We start from the raw sequence: 21,574 nt of genomic DNA on the forward strand, positions 1-21,574 counted from the left end.
TGTCACACATAAATCAACATCAGCTACATGCGTCATCACCTCAAAGGGCGGCGAGACCGCTCTGAGGAAATTTCTGTTCAAACCGGATTGGGGCCAAATAAACAAGGTGTTTCTCCACAAAGTGTTACACAGCGACCCTTGTGAGGAGCCTTTCACCCAGTTCCCAAAGTCTCCCGACATCTCGTCTCCTTCAGGCTTGGCTTGGAGAGGCTAAAATAGAGCGCGCATTGAGCCAACCGTGAGTGAGGGAGGTAAGAGGTGGGAGCTACACCGTGAAACCGCGATAAGAACGACCAGGTAAATCCATACCATCACAATCAGGTGGCTGACCCACTTTAAGATACTGTTGGGGTTAATAATGATTGACCAAACTAGTGAAGAGGTCGTTTGGAGGGTCTTTTCCTTTTGTATATTTTTTTCCCTTGTAAATCCAAATGAGGAAGTTGGAAGAAAAACAACACTGCTTTTGTCACTTTCTGTGAAGAGACCACATCCTTTTACTCACTCGGATTGGAAGAAACAAAAGAAAGTGACACACTCATGTCGCAGATTTTCACTTCTGTGTTTTTAAGTCAACTTCCCCAGTGGTGGGCCGTGGATTTCATCGCTAGGCCTTCAGTAGTGCTCCATCTGAATCAATCCAGATTGAAAGAAGTGTGTTGTGATTCACTACAAGTCCACTAGAGGGTACCTGCGTGGAAGTAACCTTTCTTAATGATGCCCATTTTTTCTTGAAACGTCCGTCTTGAAAATGGCTTTAACGGCAAATTTCCAAACAAATCCATTTTTTCTCTTTCAGCCATTGAGGGTTGACAAAACTGCTATTAAATTAACACAATATATTTGCTTATGCAGCTCGTGAATGATACTGTAAGCTAGCTCTGGCCAGTATGCTCTTGTCACTAGTGGCTTGTGATACCATGATTGGCTAGTGACTAGCCAATAATGTGACTAGCTAATCACAGTTTGCAAAAACTCTGACATTGACCAACGCCTACAAGAAGGCATTGGCACCCCGTTTGGGTTGCCAACACGAAATCTGATTGGTTATAGCAACAGTTTGATCAACACATTTGACGGTAACAAATGATGGCTGAAATGAGATTGGTCAAATGCTGAAATACGAAAACACACATCTGGAAGCAGCGCAACAAGGTAAAAGTAATGAAAGGAAGCTGAAAGACAATTTGGAATTTTTTAATAAGAATTTATGGACAATATATAATTAACATCAGTCTCTGATTCATATATTTTTAGGCCAGCAGAGAAGGCCTTGCAGGCTCTGACGGTCCGCCACTGTTTTAATTTTCCCGTGAGCACCTATTTCGTTTTAAGACCATGACACATGCATGCGAATGCAAACTTATTTTGTGGATTTGTAGGTCACGCACGTCCACGCGCACATGCACCTGCCCGCATGTACAATTACAAAATAGGTCAAATGAGTGAAAAACAAATGGTCAGGCTTTTATCTAAGCTTTGAACTTTTCAATATCAAGGATTTGCATCCCTTCACCCCCGTCTCATTCAAATTGCAGCTGTGCTGGAAACACACTGAAACATACACACACTAATCCACACGAGTTTGCCTACGAAAGGCCATGTTCCACATGCCAGGCCCACAATCAAGAAGGAATGGCAGAACTCTGTTTGTCTAGTAGTTATTGCCAAGATTTTAATAAATAATGTTGATGTATGAAGGATGAAAAAAACTACAGCAACAATTTTACATTCTGGAAATAAGTCTGTGTAAGCTCTCAATCGTACAGGAGTGGTCCATCGATGAGAAGGTTTCTTCAGCCGTCATGTGTACAATTTTGAAGGTTTCGGACGTTTCGCCTCCTATCCAAGAGGCTTCGTCAGCGAACTAAAGTCTGACTGGTTGTATATAAATAGGGCCGATACGACCAGTCAGACTTTAGTTCGCTGACGGAGCCTCTTGGATAGGAGGCGAAACGTCCGAAACCTTCAAAATTGTACAGATGACGGCTGAAGAAACCTTCTCATCGATTCTGGAAATAAGATTTGACTTAAAGGACAACCGACGTCACTTTTTTTGTTTCTTAACTGTCCACGTCCTCTTCTGGAGGCTTTTGGGTGAACATGGTTTTCAGACCAAACATGTACAGCAAAATACATTGACGTGATGGAAGGACTGCTACAATGTGTCTTTTTTCCGGTTAGGGGCGTTCCTTTAGTGACATCACATACGGACTCATCACCAACTCAAAAACAAGACTTCCTGAATATTCAGCGCGAGTCTTAAAACGTAAAATATAGCTATATGCGGTGGAATCTTATTAAAATACGCTCAGTAGAAGTCATTTGAAGCCATTTTACAAATTATGGACACAACTTGTCCGGAGACGTCGGTTGTCCTTTAAGTCAGCATTTTGTTTTTTGCTGTTGCACACTAGTGTGCTGTGAGAGATTATCCCGAGTGCCATGGGAATTATTTATTAATGAGAAATAGTTCTCTGTTCTTTGATCTATGCCAGCAACATTTATACAGTATATATATAAAGGAGCGAAGCAATTCAATACTCTTACATGAATGGGCGGAAGATGAAATAAAGTGGTGTATGCATCTGTTGACATTTATAAAAGAGAAAAGGTAAATGGTTCTTGAGAAAGAAGTAATTTGTGAGTAAACCGCGATCATTTCTTTTTGTGATTTTTTTTCATCTATAAACTTTTTGTCCCTGTCCCAGAAACACCAGCTGAAAATCTTTCGAGCTTTATAATAATATGAAGTTAAGACAACTTTTGTCAATGCTAACCTTCCTATTTTTTGTGCACGGTACTTCGAAAGGCCTCGTTTTACTTATTTACTGCTATTCACCAATTTATTCGAGAATTGAAAATATGACGTAGAGCGGCAATGTTTTTTCCCCTCTACAAGGTGGCAGCATTTCCCTTTTTCCATGTTCGCACTTTGTTCCAGCTTCAGCTGTTGTTAAAGTGCTATATACACCAATATGTATGTATTGCAGTGTATTTTGGACAGCCACCATCATTTCAAGCTTATATAACTCCATACACATATAATTTAGGAATTAACTCTTTTCTAAGGTTTCTTACGCTGCATTGAATGTTTATGTAGTCCTAAAACCCAATATTCTGTGGGTCCTGGAATTAGAGTGACAAAAAACCCGGCACTGGAATGGACAAATTTTTGCACATCTGGCAGTGAATGAGTTAATCATCAGACAGCATTAGTTTTGAAGACATGATTCGATAACACAAAGAGAGTGTACCTGTGTTTGACATATCAATGTTTTTGCGCTTCGGACGGTGTCTCTGTCACTTCCAATACATTCAGCGTGGCAGAGAGAATTCTAAAAGAAGTTTTCAACGTCTAAAGGAGGAAGGATGATCCATTAAGAAGTTATGCCGGTTGGTGTGGCCTCTGCAAGCTTCGCATGGGCATGAATACATTGCTCTTCTTCTTTTCCTTTCGGCTTTTCCCTTCAAGGGGTCGCCACAGCAAATCAGTGTCCTCCATCTTTAGAGGTTTGATCCGCATGTTTGTTTTGGCTAAGCTTTTACGTCGGATGCCCTTCCTGACACAACCCTCTGTCATTGCTCACATTCTTAAATTTGCCTTGCGTCTGGGGCAAATGTGGCTGTCTGAAGCCACAAAAATGAGGATGTGCTAACACGGTCTGCAGATGCAATCCCAGGAAAGTGTTCGAAAAATATAGATATTCATTATTCATTAGAATTCGATCTGCCTCTTGTTCAGGGAAGCACTGAATTTAATATCCTCTTGACTGGGGGGTTTCAAATAATAAATGAAACTGGATCAGGTGCAATTTTTCACCTGGTAAAAGGATTCCGTAAAATGCTACATAAGCGATAAATTACTGAATTGGGTTTTGTAAGGGTGGCGTGGTTGACTGCAGAGATACAGGGTTCGATTCTGGCTCCCAGAAGGCCCTCCTGTGTGGAGTTGGCATGCTTTCCTGATCCCTGTGTAGGTTTTTTCCGTGTACTCTGGTTTCCTCTCACATTCCAAAAACATGCACAGCAGGTTAATGGAACATAAAATTGTGATCCAGTTCAGGGTGTTCCTTGTCTACTGCCAAAAGACAGCTGGTATAGGCTCCAGGATGCCCGCTAACCCTAGTGAAGATCAGTGGTTTAGGAAATACAGTAAAGTCTCGTTATATCGATATTCAAGGGAGTCCAAAAAAATATCAATATAACCGGGACTATCGATATATCCGATATCGATATCACGAGACTTTACTGTAAATGGATGGATTTCGCAAAGAAATCAATAACTATATAAAATAACAATTGAGATTGAGATATTGGGCCTTTGTTTCATGCCCTCTTGAAATCTAGCGGAAAATGACGTCTTTTGGGCATTTTGGTAGACGGGATAACTAAGTAATGGGTGTTAGCGCTGTTGAGAGAGTTTACACAGCCGCCATCAATGAATCGCTGCCAATAGCACAAAATGTGCCTTTAAATAGTCACATGACCTTTACATTCACATTTAACATGAATTATATTAATTCTCTTGGCATGACAGGCGTATCTGGGGGTTATACAGTAATTCAATATACGTATTACAATTTTATATCTGGACATGTGACTCCAGAGTTCATTCTAGTTCTGCACAAAGACCTCACGTGTTATCAGTAATTCACTTTAAAGGAAAACAGAGTCTGCCTTTCCTCCTGGTTCCTTGCACCCCCCCCCCCCCCCCCCCGATAACCCCCGCCCTCCCCGTCCCTCTTGTTGCTAGGTGCCCGCTGACCTCCCCTCTGTGTTTTGGTCGACTAGACTCTCCTGGGCTGAGGGGCTGAGCTGCTTACTCATGGAAATGGACACACACATTCTGCTTAGATCGCATTTTGTTTCCCGCTCAGGAGGCGAGAACAGGAAGAGGTGAACATAACAAAAAGTGGTTCGCCTCGAAGAGCCTGTGGCCTTATATTTGTTTGTATGGATAGATTGCATCCAGGAGTGTGGCCCCTGACAAGTGGTATGTATGCACATTGATGCATGCCCACACAGATATAAATATAAAATAAATGGATAAAACCATTTCCAAATTATTTTTTAACTGTGACTTTTTTGCTGTTCAGGCCGAATGAGGAAATACAAGTTATTGTATTTTCCAGTGTATAAGGTGCACCCAAAAGCCTTAATTTTCTTCAAAAGATGTGCCTTACATGTGAAGTAATATTGAGCCTCAACAGGTCTTGCAACTAATTTCAGCAGCGACTCCATTTCAGCCTATAGAAGAAGTAGTGCGTAACCCCAGCCTCTACTGTAGCGCCCTATAATAATAATAATAATAATAATAATAATAATAATAATAATAATAATAATAAATTTTATTTATAAGCGCCTTTCAAAACTCTCAAGGACACTTTACAGTCACAAGATAATGTGGTGTGCCTAATATTTGGAACATTTTGTTTATTTATATATATTTGGAAAATCTTTTTCAGTCATTGAAGGTGCACCTTATACTCCGGTGCGCCTTAGATATGGAAAACGTTTGCAAATACACCATTCGTTGGGTGTGTGCCTTATACTCCGGTACATCTTGTACTCCGGAAAATACGGTACAATTTCAAATGAAGCCTTTTTTCTTTTTGTTTTGTAAAATAGCAAATTGGAAAAGTCATTGATCATGATAGGAAAAAAAAAACACTTGTCAGTGCTGTTAATTTGGGGCACCATAAGCCTCACTGTGTATGTGCGCATGCGTGTACAAAGTTCAACTTGACATGTACACTGTACATGTCAAGTTGAACTTTCAGAAAACGTTGACTATGCAAGATGGGGAGAATGTCATTCTGGCTCAAAAACATTGAAAAGAGAAATAAAGTGTGTGGACAAAATCAGCGTGATGCTGTTAATGATCCACGGAAAGCTTCATGAGATAAGAAGCTGTCTCACATTCGTCACCTGAATATTTGTTTCCTCGCAAAGACCGAAGCCCGAAGACACTTGTGCTTAACCTCCACTCAACATAACAGCAGTGTCACTCTGTTTATGAACGACTAAACATTGACTGTGGAGTTTATTCACGTTAGTTGATAATAAATGTGACAGTTCTCAAACTTGCACACAAAATGAAAATGTTAAGTTATGGAACAACTTGCCCCGATATGGCCTGAAATCAGTTGTAACGTACAATGTTGAAATCCAATTCATTGAAAAAAAAGATTGATTACTTAAAGGACAACCGACATCACTTTTTTTTTACGTTTTTTAACTGACAAACGTTTTATAGCATCGAAAATACCCACAACACGCAGTATATTTTTAGTCAAATGCAAAACACCAATAAAAATGACTTGAAGTGTCCAAAATCTGCAAAAAAATTAAGATGCGAATTGGGCATTTTCAGAAAGTCCCGCCCCCAGTTCGTGACGTCATGCCAAGACGTCTTGCATTGCTAGTGAATCAAAACAATGGCTTCAGATTTGGAGAATATGCTTTCTTGTTACACATCCAGTTATGAATATGATTCAAATAGTTCTGAAGAGGAAAGCATACATGTTTGCAATCGATTAAAGAATTTATTTGTGCCATTTTGAGGCAACATTGGGGGAAAATCTCTCTCCCAAAAAAAGAGGCACAAAGTGGCGACATCCTGTGGCCACCTCTGTTTACATAGGCTGATAAATTCCTTATATGGCGCTTGGACGCCCTCTTCTGGCCTTCTGGCGGCTTTTGGGTGCAACACGGTTTTCAGACCAAACATGTACAGCAAAATACATTGACGCGATGGAAGGACTGCTACAATGTGTCTTTTTTCCGGTTAGGGGCGTTCCTTTAGTGACATCACATACGGACTCATCACCAACTCAAAAACAAGACTTCCTGAATATTCAGAGCGAGTCTTAAAACATAAACTATAGCTATATGCGGTGGAATCTTATTAAAATACGCCCAGTAGAAGTCATTTGAAGCCATTTTACAAATTATGGACACAACTTGTCCGTAGACGTCGGTTGTCCTTTAACCCCTATAACATTTTTTTTTCATAACATTCAACTCAAACCTTGGTAGCATATCTATGAATACTTTCCCTGCCACTGCACAAGTTACCTTACGCTACCAGGCTCATGTCTTAATCTTATTCCATGTTTGCCTAGATGTCATTTGGTGAAACACAACCACAAAACGACAAGAGCACAAGGTCGAGGGAAAACTGGGATCTTAAATCAGCACATACAGTACTTCCCAAGCATGTGGAGTACTTTTCCTCCAACAACAAAATAAATAAATAAATAAATAATAACCACCAAAGACATATAATGCTCTACTTTAAATACACAAACATGAAAATGAACGAACAAACGAACGGATGAACAAAGTGGGTCTAAAAAGTCTACACGACCCGTTTCAAATACCAGATTAGATACATATGTGACCAAGATAAATTATTTCAAACTTTTTCCGCAATCAATGTCGCCCGCAACCTGTAAATGTAAAGTGAATTAATTAGTTTTTCTTTTCGGGAGGGGAAATAAAAATAAACGACAGAAATCACGTGGTTGTACATCCTGTATGCACAGAAGCTGTGAATAATGGATGTGGGTGTGTTCAAAATTAACCAAACGTGTTCACTACGGTTGAATGGTAGTCAGCACACACGGCTTATAATTGTATGCGTCTTGATCTAACCCTAAATAAACTCCAGTTGTTCTAGTGGGCTTTTCTTGATATTTTAAGGCCCCACGTCCAGATCCAGTACCAAAGCATGACAGTGCCCCCAGCTTGCTTCACTGTAGGTATGGTGTTGTCGTGGTAAGATATATTGTTCAAACTAATTGATTCTTTCGTATTCCAATGCTATAACTATTTGGCTCACAAACATTCAGGATATATGTTTTTTAGTGTGACTTATTGAAATGGGATAGCCCCCTTAAGCTGGGTCCAGCCTGATATTGGTAGAAGTCTGATGTGGTGAAATGTTTTTTAGTTATTTCAACAGAAATTACTTCACTTAAGAAGAAATTCTGATTATGCTGCTGGTAAAAAAAAAAAATCACCTGATATCCGAATCAGCATTCCTTTCACTGAGGAAAAGCTTTGGCATGTGGAAGGAATTCCACTTACCCGGCAGTCTCTCTGCAGAGTCTTCATCAGATTGGTATAGGTTTCTGCATCAAAGTAAAGCCCTTCTTCATGCATGTCCTGGAAGTCGAGATCTTTGAAGGTGGGACAGGCTTTTTCTCTCTCCTTCCTAGACGCTCGTCTTTTGTACGTCGATCCTTTCAGATCATACTTGTAGTGCATTTTAACTGAGCGAGGCAGCACATTGTTCATAACCACCAGGCGGATATTGATGCCTCCCGACTGGATACAGTACAGTCCGTAAAATTTGGGGAGTAAGGTGCGTGGATTCTGGTTCAGGTTCTGAGAAGTGACAGACATCCATAAATTAAGTGACAGCTATGGGTTAGGACAGTATTCATCGACATATCTACATTTATCACGTTTTAAACACAGTTTAAAATCTAATGTTGCGTTCCCATAACTATCATTAGGTTCATTCAAATGTTTTTAAAAGCATGCTTGTAATTGCACTGCACACGCTTTCATTTTAGTCAGCATTATTTTCTTTGCTTTTAAGTCATTCACAAATTTATTCGGGAATTGAAAATATGACGTGGAGCACCATTCCCGAATTTGTTCGGGTTTTTGTTTTTTCTTGCTGGCGTGCTATAAAAGCGCTGGCCAGACCTCTGGCATTGTTTTTCCCTTCCACACGGGGGCAGCATTTCCCTTTGTTCCATGTTAGCGCTGTGTTCCAATTTCAGCTGTTGTTAAAGCGCTATATATACCAATATATATGCATTGCATTGTATTTTCAACAGCCACCCTCATTTCAAGATCATACAACTCCAGACACATATAATTTAGGAATTAACTCTTATTTTCTGATGAAAGACGAGGTTTCTTACGATGTATTGAATGTTTATGTACCATAGTCCTAAAACTCAATATTCTGTGGGTCCTGGAATTCGAGTGACAATGACAAAAACCCTGGCATTGGAGTGGACACATTTTTGCAAGTGTCCGGCAGTGAATGAGTTAAATCTCGTTTCGGAACTGTTTTTAAATGTACTTTTAATGACAGTATAGGAAGCATATCGTGATACATTCTGCATGAAACTGAGTAAAAAGCTCAATAAGAACTTTTTTTAAATGCAAATAAGATTGTACATTACATTTTTGAGTTATTTTACTTTTTAATCTTTACATTGTAATTCAATTGTAACACTAACTAAATCTGTGTATGACTTACCATGTAATAACCAGGAAGTAACCTTTGGAGGAATTTAGCCTCTTTGTGCTGAACTGTTTTAATAATGAACTCATCATCGCTGGTTAAGTAGAAGAGAGATCCACTGGCTCCGGGGTTGGTCAGCTCAATTAGAGGCTCATTGACTAATGAGTACTGAAAAGGAAAACAAAACATCAACAAAATGAGTTGTTTGTGGATTTGCGAGCAGGCCAAACTAAGAGTTGTCATTTTGGTGGTTGCAAAATCTGAAAAACAAATCCAAGGTCTTGGAATATTTACGACAGTCAAAATAAAATATGTGAAGCCAAAGTATCAAAATTGGATAGTGACAGTGGTTACAGTCGAGTATTAAACAGTAAACAGCAGCTGTCCATTGGTAAGTTTGTTGTGAAATACGTATTTGAACAATTCTTAGAAAACGAGCTTTTTTTGTGAGAATCCATTTCAAGCAGAACTTTGATGTAATGGATGTTTTTTTGGGCATTTGTTATACCTTAAATATCTCAACTTTCTTTTTAAATAACAACATAGTACAAAAAAGTCCATTTGATCAGAAAATAGGAACTTTATACAAGCTTTGGACTAATGCTACAAGTTTTCATGAAGGCTTGAATGAACATTGTAATGCTCTACTGTAGAATTAGCTGGTGCAATTTGTCATTAAATTACCGTATTTTCTGCATTATACGACACACCTAAAAGCCTTCAATTTTTTTGAAAGCTGACCATGTGATTTATAATCCAAAGCCCCTTATACAATATATGGAAAAAGGTTTTAAAATATGTCATTCATTGCATCTTACACAGTATAAGGAAAAGTTTTAAAATGTCATTCGTTGAAGGTGCGTTTTATAAGTCGGTGTGCCTTATAGTCGGGAAAATAATGTAGTAAATTAGAATTTAGTGGGATGACAACAAATCTTTACCAGGTAGTCATCAGGTTTGATGCCAAACAGGTCCCGAAAGTAGCGGAAGGCCAGCGGTGCGTACGTCTTGAAGCGAAAATCGGGATAATGGTGTGCCGGGGTCAAGTTGCTTCCTTCACTGGGATTCGAACAAAACAGCCGAGATACCAAGAAAATAAAAAACAACAACACAAGAATACGTCTTATTCATTTTCATAAGGCGAGATACACAAAGAGAATCAGATGAGAATTCAAGGCGTTTCCAACCGCATCATGTGGACATTGTTTTGCTTTTTGATCACGAGTCAACAAGCAAGTTAGCTCAATTATGAGGAACCGTCATTCATTTGGATTGAGTGTATTCTCCAATTTCACCGACTGTCACAGTTTAATATGAGTCTTGTGTCCCGCAGGGATGACAAAACAACACAAAAACATGATAACGTGTCTCAAATGTAATACTAGAGCTGACCTTTCCCAGAAATGTGGCTCAATCCTGTTTTGTAACTAACCTAACCTGAATGACAAGGAAATGCAACCGTGAAAAAAAATGCTACCATTTATGTACTATTCTCGAGTACTTTAGGCTGAAATGAGTGCATCGGAAAATGTACAGCATTTGTCTTCCACAGTGGTTTCAAATATTGTACTCAATTCAATCGACTACTTGGTAAGTGGCTGTTTTGTCCTGGTGTTCTATACCCTAAGAGGACAAATAAGGCACGGCTGTGTAATACTACACCTGACTCCCAAGTGTTATGTAGCTGCTCTGTTTGGTGTGTCATGACAAGAACAATTGGCAGTGACAAAAAGTCAGCAAATGCCTCTCATGGAAACAATTGAGCAACACACATTGAAATACTTCCTTCAGTCTAATTATTGAGTCTGTGTATTTCTGTGGGTGGGTGTTTTTTAGTCGTGAAGTATCATTTAGAGTGATCCAGAGCGAGATTGACAGAGCCTGAAACAACAAGGCCCACAAAAGAGTGTTAGCTGGAAAGAAGAAATGAAAAAAAACATCCATCAGTCCGCTCCCTCTTGAGACGGTCACATATTAGTAAATAAAACCATCCCCCCCGCGTGCCTCCCATAGTTGTCTTTTCAACTGCAGAGCTTTATTGTTCGCATCAAACTATTTGTGTTCGGCAGCTAATGTCTTCGTGTTCCAAGTATGCGTCTTGATGAGGCAAAAAATCAAGGTCAATATTTAGAAGGACATTAGCTGACAGGATGTTTGCATGGAGTTTGCATATGCAGGTGCAACCACAAAAAGGGAAAACATTTCCAGGTAAAACCGTGGTGCTACACATCATTCACATATACATATAAACACATAAAGGCATAAACATATATACATATACATGTATACACAGACACACATACATATATACATATACGCACATATAAACGTGTGTGAATATATATATATATATATATATATATATATATATATATATATATATATATATATATATATATATATATACACACACACACACACACACACACACACACACACACACACACACACACACACACACACACCGGTAGTAAAACCTCCAGGCACCATTTTTCTCCACACAAATTTGTCTATTTTGTTTAACTCACTATCAGACGTGCAAAAATGTGAAAGAATGTCGGCACCAAAAAAAAAAAAAAAAAAAAAAACCAAACAAATTATGTAGATCTTCAATTGAATATGATTAGGTCACATTTTATTTGATTAATATCAACCCACAGAGAGGAGTATCGAGGTTTTCTCGCAGTCATTCTTTTACTTTGCAATAGAAAACTGATGCAGCCAGAGAGCAGCCAGTTACCACCTACTCACAATTTAATGGAGCTGTATGATTCATTGGCTCTTATAAAGACATAACCTTGGGTTCATACAATTGTCTGGCTGTTACGCAAGAACCTTTTCATGAAGAATATAGAAAGATTGTGTTAGAAAATTTCACTCTTCTACGGGTGTAAGTTCCTGTGTTGGTAATATGCAAACGCTGACCTGGGTAGAAAGACGCTCTCCACTACATAGAAGTCTTGCATAAGCACATCTCTGTCAGGTTTGGAGGTGAGGTTTCCAACTGTATAGCCGATGCCCAGCTGAATGGCGCCTTTTAAGGCAGATGACGTCGTCTTGCAAGAGAAAACAAGTGTGTTATTGCACCCTGGCACTGGTGTCCCCCGTCTTGCAAGCAGAACTACAAAACTGCACTCCAAGAAAAATTGTCGAAAATGTGAAACAGGAAAAGACGAAATTGCAAAACATCAAAAAAACAGTGTGGACTGGAACTGTGGGACATACATCATGCACAACGCATAACCATATACCGTATAATCAAGTGGGGGGTGGGGGAGTTGGAAGTGAAATTAGTTCGCGATCAATGCCACAAATGTTCTTCGGAGTGCATTATCATTTTTTCATGTTTCTGATTCATCAGTTGATTTGTTTTTTGGTCTCTGGTCATTTCATTTGAATGACAATCCGATTGAGTAAATTGAGTCCTGTATCTCAACTTCTTCTGGCTAAAAAGAAGAGATCAACATGATATCTCTTTTCAAAACTAGAAACTAGTGGTGCACTCCATTTTGCCACAATCGTATGGAGACAAAAATTGGTAAACAACATTGAATTTTGCATAATAGTGGACACAATGAACAAATCAACAATTTCAGTGAAGTTGATGATTATTTCATGAAGAATGTGAAAATGTTCCTCAAAAGTGTTGCGATAATGTCATTTTTACCCTGGAACACTATGGTTCTAATTTCCGTATTTATTATTTAGACTTGTTGTCCATCGTAAATGACCTTGTGCAAAAACATTTAGCGAATTTGTTTGCATGGAGGATTTATCACTTAAAAGGCCAAACTGCTTTAGAGGATGGTACACAAACAATTAAGCAGTTTTGTTGCTCGGGTAACAAGATGACCTTTGACCACTTTTTACAATATGTTGTGTGCAAGCAGTGGCACTGAGGGAAGCCTTGCAAGAGTGGCATCTTGAGAGAAAAAAAGGTTCATATCAGCGGTGACGTCAAAAGTGTGACCAGCACATGGCCCGACTGACCTCTGGCGTGAGAGCAGTGCAAAGTTGGGGACATTATATGTTGTCAAAGCATTACTACAAATTGATGTGAATCACAGGTGCATAGGGAGAATACTTTTGGATGTTTTTAGTCAAAAATAAAGATGTCAATTCACATCTTGTTAAAGAAAACAAAACAGAAAGGCTCATGAATTAGAAGCTAAACGGTCTTACCTTCTTGTATGTTTTCTCTCTATTGGCACTCCAAGCAGCCCCAATTCCATTTTCCATTGTGGTTGACATCTGAAAGAAAGGATCACTCAGCATGAATCTTATTACACTGCTCAGCAAATCTTTAAATATTTCAGATCAGAGACTGTGGTAACTTTTCTAGATTATTAAATTGTTTTTTTTTTGGGGGGGGGGGGGTACTTATTCTGAATGTGCTCTCCTTTTAGCTATGGCATATCAGGGTATTCAAATGCAACTGTTACTATAATATAAAAATAATCTATTAGGTTATATTTATATTAATATCTAGTAATACTTATGAATTCAATCATTTGTTGTAGACCATTACTATTTGAGTATGGACCATCATTGTGGTTAATATGTGGGACTGTCTTTGGATGAGCTGGTAGAACCGGAAAGAAACATAAATAAATAAATAAATAAATAAAGAGTGGCTCTGAGTGACACAAGACAAGGTTGCCATGGCTACATCTCAATCACAAGATAGACAAAGTCGGTAAGCACCGCTTACTTCATTGCCTTGCTACAAGACGTGAAACGAACAATTTGAGACCAGATCATTTTACAGATGAATTTTTGACAACCAATACTTCCACTAAGGAGGTTTAAGAGCCTATTCTTCTTATGTAGTGTTGCTACACGGGCCACGGAAGAACATGTTTTTTTTTCCTATTTTAGTTTTGTTTTGTTGTTTATGTTTTGTAGTCTTCATTCTACTTTCAACGTACCCCTTATCATCAATGGTTGTGCGATTACAAATTATTTCTGTTTAATTAAAATGACAATAGTTCTGAATCCATCGTAAAGTTCATAAGTGAGTCGATGAACGAATGTCGCCCAGTACAATCCCAACCACTGTGAAATCAATCACATCTTGGTCATTTTTTATCAGTGCACTATCAGTTGTGTAGCACGATCATACAGTATAATGCAAAATATTGAGAGTACCTTTCTTAAAGAAAAGATGCGGCCATTTGAAAGCTATTAAGGCAACATCTCCGGATTGCTGAATTGAATGTCGATCCACTGGTTGTGACGTATGTCAGAAACCTGAATAAAAACAGAGATGTACAAAAACAGAGATGTAGTTAGGTGGACTTAGGATATGGTGAGGGGGATCTTGTTGGGGGGATCATGCTCACAGCCACTGGAAATGGTAGCACGAGGGCGAAGAGAAATGTTTCCATTAATTAAAAGCTAACAGTTCATAAAGGAGCAGTGAATGCTGTAAATGGGCTCCACATGTACTACACATTAAACAGTTTACAGAGCGACATACTAGAAGCAGTTTTACAAGCTGAAAAGCACAACTACATTTTTGATCTTTTGCGTAAACACAAACTAAGAATGGCCAGGATCTTTTCATCATATAAAGTATACACACACACACACACACGACAGATTTTTTTTATTTATTATTTTCATTTGTGGGTGTTTGATATAGCCTATGAGTCATTTACGAAAAAGGGACACCATGTCTGATAAGTTAAAATGACTTGATAGTTACGTCTGGTCGTGCAGACGATTTTTACATCCAGGTAACAATAATGGTTTTAAATGTGGATTTGACTTTGGAGCAACCATTGTCTGAACAGTATCAATTGTGTTTGAGCTCAGAGGTTGTAGAACACTTTTGCTGATAAAGGGCTTGATAAATGTGGCTCGCTGTTATCCGAGTGAGCAAGGACTGCAGTAGAAGAGGGATGAGGTGAGGTGTGTAAAAAAAATAAAAAATAGAAAGGTTTAGCCAACTCTGATAATCTGAGCCTGCAACGACCTCCCCACCTGCATAGAAATGCTCCATAAAGCTGCAGCTTAAGAGCACTTTTCCACTATGACACCTCGTTCAGTGCATCAAGATAGTTCTAAAAATGGTGAGGTTGACATTTAAACCAGTGATGAAAAGATTTCTTCAGCCATCATCTGTACTTCTTTGAAGGTGTTTCGCTTCTTATCCAAGAAACTTCGTCAGCAAAGTTTCTTGGATAAGAAGCGAAACGTCCGACACCTTCAAAGAAGTACAGATGACGGCTGAAGAAACCTTTTCATCGATGGACCACTCCTGTACGACTGAGAGCTTACACAGACATTTAAACCAGTCTTTCATACTGGAATTGTATATTTGTGAGAAATGTGAATAAGCCCAGAGGCCTGTTTGACGGTCTGCTCTCTGGACGGGGCGAAGAGGCGGTTCTATAGTGCTGTTCACCCTCGCTCAGTGGGTCAGCCTCACCTAACCACAAACAGAGTTTTCCAGAACAGTCCCGAAGCTGTAGCAAACATCACATTGTTGTTGTTTGCCAACACAAAAGAAAAGACCAGTGGCCGCATCATCCCAACAGTTCTCATTGTAATTATGTAACCCAATGCACACTCCAGGTTGAATTCAACCTGCTTTGGACAAAACAAACAAAAAATAAATAAATATACAGTGGAACCTCGGTTTTCGAACGAGTCACAGTTCGAAAAAATCGGAGTCTGAACAAAAAAATTCTAGAAATTCTTGCTTCGTAGTTCGAACAAATATCGGAGTTCGAACGCCGGTACGACGCGTGAGTGCGTGCGCGAGGGTGAGATGCTGAGCGGCGTACTGGTGTAGATCGCTCTCTTCGTGACCAACTGTTGTCGCGTGCGGATGTGCTGCGTTTTGCTCTCGCGTTTAATATAGGTGTACGAAGTGTTTTAGCCCCTAATCATGCCTCCAAAAAGTCAGTGCAAGCAGCAAAGCTGCTACAAGTGAAAAAAGAAAAGTAGTGCGTACAACTATTGCATTTAAGAAAGAAATAATAGCAAAATATGAAGGAGGTGTGTGAGTGTCTGATCTGGCTAGGGAATACAGCATGGCGAAACCTACGATCCACCATCCACCCCCCCTTCTGCTGACTACCACAAAGGTAAAAAATCCTATTCATAATTCTTTTCTTTATCCTTTTTTTTTTATTTTTACACGTTCATGTTAGCGTAATCTTCGTACGGAATATTACAATAACGCGAACGTACGATTAGCCTGGGTTACATTTATGTTTATGTTATTTGTGTCTTTGCCATTTTGCTTAACATTTTCTGAGATATACATTGCTTTTTATGTGTTGGTGAGCATTTTAATGTGCAATTTCATGCATAAAATAATGTATGAAATACTAAAAAGGTAAACATTCAGGGTGTTGGAACGGATTAACGCGATTTACATTATTTGTAATGGGAAAAATGATTTCGGTGTTCGAACAAATCGCTTTTCGAACAGGGTTCTGGTAGAGAACCGAGGTTCCACTGTATATAAATCGCCCAGCCTCCAAAATAAATACATGTACTGAAACGCAGATGAAGTAAGATTTGCACAGAGCTTTTCCAGACAAAGCTACTGCGTTGAGTCAGTCTAAATTGAAGTCCAAAAACCACTTTGTGCTCAACTCGTCCTGCCAAGGAAAGTATGCGCTCTGAGCAAAAATGTACTCTCTGGTATGATAAAAATGTAATGTTTTCGGAAATCTGAAAGTCAATGTAATAACCTTTTGGCGGTCAGCTGATCATTGGGAATGACAATAAAAGCAGGAATTGGTTTGCTTTGACATGAATCCCCCGATTCAAATCTGATAAGAGTATCGCCTTAAAACTTGACTTACTTTTCATAGTTACGCAAGAACTACTTCAGGGTTTCTGCTTAACTTAAGTTATTTCTTTGTTTGCTAATAGGATTGTGCAAAAACAAACAAAGAAACTAATCTTCTCCTTTTCCTTTTGTCTTTTCACTTCAGGGATCGCCACAGCGAATCATTGTCCTCCATCTAACCCGGTTTTGTGCAAACCAGCACCCTTCATGTCCTCTTTGACAACATCCATATACCTCCTCTTTTGTCTTCCTCTCTGTCTCCTGCCTGGCAGTTCAAGGCTCAGCATCCTTCTCCCGATATAGTCACTCTCTATCCTCTGGACATATCCAAACTATCTCAGTCTGGCCTCTCTGACTTTCTTTCCAAAGCCTCTAATATGAATTGTGCATCGAGTATACTGATTCCTAATCCTATCCCACCTGGTCACTCCCAAAGAAAACCTCAACGTCTTCATGTCTGCTACCTCCAGCTCTGCTTCCTGTCTTTTCTTCAGTGGCACTGTCTCCAGTCCAAACATCATGGCTACTCTCACCACCGTTTTATACACTTTTCCTTTCATCCTAGCTGAAACTCTTCTATCACACATCACACCTGACATTTCAAGAAACTAATACATTGATAAATAAAATACACTGTGGCCTGAAAACTGAAAGATGTCACAGTAATGACAAGTGTCTCGTTTGTGTGATAATCCAATGAAATTGCTTTGATTTGAGTCTTGCGTTCTTTGGAGCATTTCAAAATCAATTTAATTGACAGTAATTTTCCCTCCTTCCATCTGTCCATTGGTGTTCAACCCCCATTCAGGGTCACCGGCTATATTATTTCCAAAAATAATCAAGGTCTAGTTCCATGGCCACAGCACCACGGCCAAATTAAATGTGCAAATGAAGCAGGTGCAATATATCCAAACAATGCGTCCCTCCCGATGTAGGCAATGTGTATACATTGAGTGCAGCGGTACATTGTATTACTGTCAACTTGGGTAAACACTTGTCACTGTCTGGTGTGTCAGTAGCTTAGTTACTACCCTTGCGGTGGAAAATACTACAGGTGCTTCTGTTGGGGCTCACAGAGCAAGCAACAAGGTGCCGTGTGTGTGTGTGGCCCTACTACACTAGCTGGAAATACAGTAAATTCCAAACTGACATGAAATGATATGTGGCCATGGGGATTACATGGATGGATTAACTCTCACTGGCCAAGAGCACAATGTTGTATGATGAGAAAAAAGTCAGAATTGAGAAAAACGTTGCTTACCAAGAGATAACAACAATTGGTTCTGAGTGCTGTTGTTCCAAATCATTATTTCACAAAATCATTTTTTGGCAGTTATTGATTACAGGAATTGCACTGCATCATACTGATCTTTTTTTTTTTGTAATTTCGAACCTTGCGTGTGGCGAAACAGATCTGAAAATTGAGAGATTTTTAGTCACAAATACAATTAGCAGAAGTAAAATACTGTATCTCATGCAATTCTTGTAAACATGCTGAGAGAGACAGTTTAAACTTTTAAACAGAGTTTAGACTAGCAAGATTCAGAAAAAAATCAACAATAATACGGCACTTCATTGTTTTTGTGGAGTAGAGTTACTTTATATGGAGCAATTAGGAAACACGTTATATTGGTGAGGATCTCCATATGGCAAGGGTGTCAAATTCATTTTTTGCCACGGGACACATTGTAGTTACGGTTTCCTCTCAGGGGCCGTTATGAATTTGGGGAAGCCATTGGAATTTCATCCCCTCCACACATTACATATAGAGCGCACAAGAAATTAATGAGTAAGTAGTTTTCAAATTTGAAGTAAAAAATAATGACTGTTTTTGTGGTGTACATGGTCCAATTTTAAATTTTGGTTCGGACTTCAGCAAGCATCATGGAATTTCACGTTTCAGTTGCTTTCGCGGGCCGAATAAAATGATGTGGCGGGCCAGATTTGGTCCCTTGGCCTTGACTTTGACACCTGTGACATACGGTTTTTAAATGCATTCACAATCAACAGTTTGGTGGTCAAATTTTGGGGAGGTTCACAATAGGTTTATCCAGGCTTAGCGGACTTTGGACCTCTACGTGGTGCACTCTATGTTTTTGGTATTTATTGACTACACTATGGAGATGAAAAAAAGTAAATAAAAGCAGGAGGAAGTGCAAGAAGAACAATTTTAGGCAATAAGCATGCCATTGACATGGCTGTCCTTAAAACTAAGCAAGAACAGCTCCTGTCAGCCTATTTGTTCTTTTCACATTGAAGACTGGCTGTCACGTTGTCTTGAAAATTACCATCCAATATTACACAGAATGTATCACGGGGCATCTAAGTGAGTAATGTGCAAGTCAAGAACAACCAAAAAGACTTTGTGAACATCATATCAGACCTGAATGTGCTGAACCACCATTATTTGTGTGACATTTACAAGACTTAAGAGTTAACCTTTCACTAGGGATATGAACAGATAGGTGAGCTCGGAGTAATGAGTAAGATGGGAGAAAATGTCTTTCATTTGTGGTTAGCTTCTTGCATACCACTACCATCAGATGATATACATAGCGAAGCCACTGCGGAGAACAAGCCCTGCTGTGTCGTCTACCCTCCAAACAATGAGGTCCTATTTTAACAAGCACAATCATGCACACTCGATCCATTGATTGTACTCATTCTGTTGGTATAAGAAAAAGTGCAACAAACCCTAAGCGAGGGCAGTGGATACGCTATGCAGAGTTCTCCTCTCCAGTTCCATTCTGCTCGACCAGCAACGAGGAAGGGTTAGGTTCAGCAAGTCACATGAATTCAACCAAGCCGTGGGCATAAGGGTGAGGAATTACAGATGCTTACTTGAGCGAAAACAGAGACAGGATTGTCTAAAAAGACAAGTGACACAAAAGAAAATTCCATGGATTGCAGAGTGGACTAACTATATTGAGTAATGACATCAGTGATGTGCCGTTTACAACTTTGTCTCAGTTGCTAACATGACATGAAAAACATCATGTCAAACATCATATACTAACCAATGATATGAAAGGGGATGAAAGAACACCCTGTTCAAGCTTACTCTAAACCTTTTAATCACAGACAGGTGTTTTTTGTTTTGTTTTACAGCCACATATTAGTGGGTCAAACAAAATCCGTTTTGGAACATGGGTCTACCTTTGATTTGATTTTTAAACACGTTTGCAAACAAATTTTGTAAACAAATTTGTTTCTGTTTAAAATGATAGAAATTGAATTAGTCTAGATCAGGGTCAAACTGTCACCATCATAAAAATGTTTGTGTCACTTTATGCTTACGTTTTTTTGTGTTTTTTTTTCTCCATCACATACACTTTTCCGTGGACAGCTAGGAGGACCAGCGGTTCGTGCGTCGACCACACAGTGCAGAGCAACCATGTTCAATTCAAGCACTGGCCTTCCTGTGTGGGATTTGCATGTTCTCCCCGTGACTATGTGGATTTTCTCTGGGTTCTCCGGTTTCTTCCCACATGCATGGCAGGCTGATTGAACACTCCAAATTGTCCCTAGGAGTGAGTGTGAGCATGGATGGTTGTTCATTCCCCTGGGCCCTGTGATCGGCTGGCAACCGGTTCAGGGTGTCCTCCTACCTTAAAGACAGCTGGGATTGGATTGGATTTGCCTTTATTAGTCTCGCAGTGGAGAAATTTACATTTCACAGCAGAAAAGTGATGAAAGGAATGAAAGTAGAAAAACAAAATACATGAGCTGCTGGAAAGGCAGCCACTCTTGCCGCACCGTCTTAAAGTCAAGAGAACAAAAAAACTAAATAACAAATAATATCGGCTGAAGCATCTTCCCCCCATGGGGATAAAGAGATTGGAGAATAAATGGATGGATGGATGGATGGATGGATGGATGGATGGATGGATGGATGGATGGATGGATGGATGGATGGATGGATGGAGTGCAACACATAGAAGCCCCCCCAAATTGTCGGTCCCCACTGACATATACACATATACAAGACATCCCAAAGTCACATGATGTCAAAATTCAATTAATTGTGAAAGTTTTATTTTCCTGAAAATGTGTTCAAGTCCCTGTCTTACAAATGTAACTGCTGAAAAGAACACAAGCTCCAGGATTTTCTTTTAAATGCCATACAAACACCCTGCTGACATTTGACATTGTTTACCTACTGCTTGTTCCTATATTGGGTCTTCTTTTCTGTCTTTTCACTAGTCATCCATATATCTCAGGCCCCCATTGGGTGGGCCTCTCTGAGCCTTATCACTGTCATGGCAGGGAAGCTGGCCATGTGGGCTCAGCAGGACCAAAACAACCAACAGGACAACAGTGACAACAAACATCACTGCCGTTGAATAATTGGGAGACATTGCCAACTGTTCACCATGCCAGCAAGCCATCAATGCTCTAATAAGGAACCCAATCGACAATCGGGAGGGAGGGAGGCATGATGAAATGGTTGAATTATAAAGGCGAATTTTACATCCAGATTCAGCTCCTTCCAA

The 21,574-nt window shown here is 39.5% G+C and overlaps 1 protein-coding gene across 3 annotated transcripts in view; it reads right to left on the minus strand.

Moving 5' to 3' along the window:
* The window catches only part of pip5k1bb (phosphatidylinositol-4-phosphate 5-kinase, type I, beta b), a 41,534-nt gene that overhangs the window by 13,396 nt on the left and 6,564 nt on the right, over positions 1–21,574 (minus strand). For 2 of the 3 annotated variants that reach the window (XM_088994254.1, XM_088994255.1), the window contains exons 2-7: positions 14,420–14,521; positions 13,454–13,522; positions 12,197–12,327; positions 10,213–10,330; positions 9,287–9,439; positions 8,095–8,394 (exon numbers count right to left, since the gene is read on the minus strand). In XM_088994254.1, the coding sequence (XP_088850380.1) occupies positions 8,095–8,394; positions 9,287–9,439; positions 10,213–10,330; positions 12,197–12,327; positions 13,454–13,522 (771 nt within the window). In that variant the 5' untranslated portion in view covers positions 14,420–14,521. Of the gene's footprint in view, positions 1–8,094; positions 8,395–9,286; positions 9,440–10,212; positions 10,331–12,196; positions 12,328–13,453; positions 13,523–14,419; positions 14,522–19,775; positions 19,917–21,574 lie in introns of those variants that run through there. The other variant, XM_088994256.1, reaches the window with a different exon arrangement.

Source organism: Hippocampus bargibanti, linkage group LG04, assembly GCF_051943395.1.
Source record: "Hippocampus bargibanti isolate YZ-2025 linkage group LG04, ASM5194339v1, whole genome shotgun sequence".
In the NCBI taxonomy this organism is placed as follows: Eukaryota; Metazoa; Chordata; class Actinopteri; order Syngnathiformes; family Syngnathidae; genus Hippocampus; species Hippocampus bargibanti.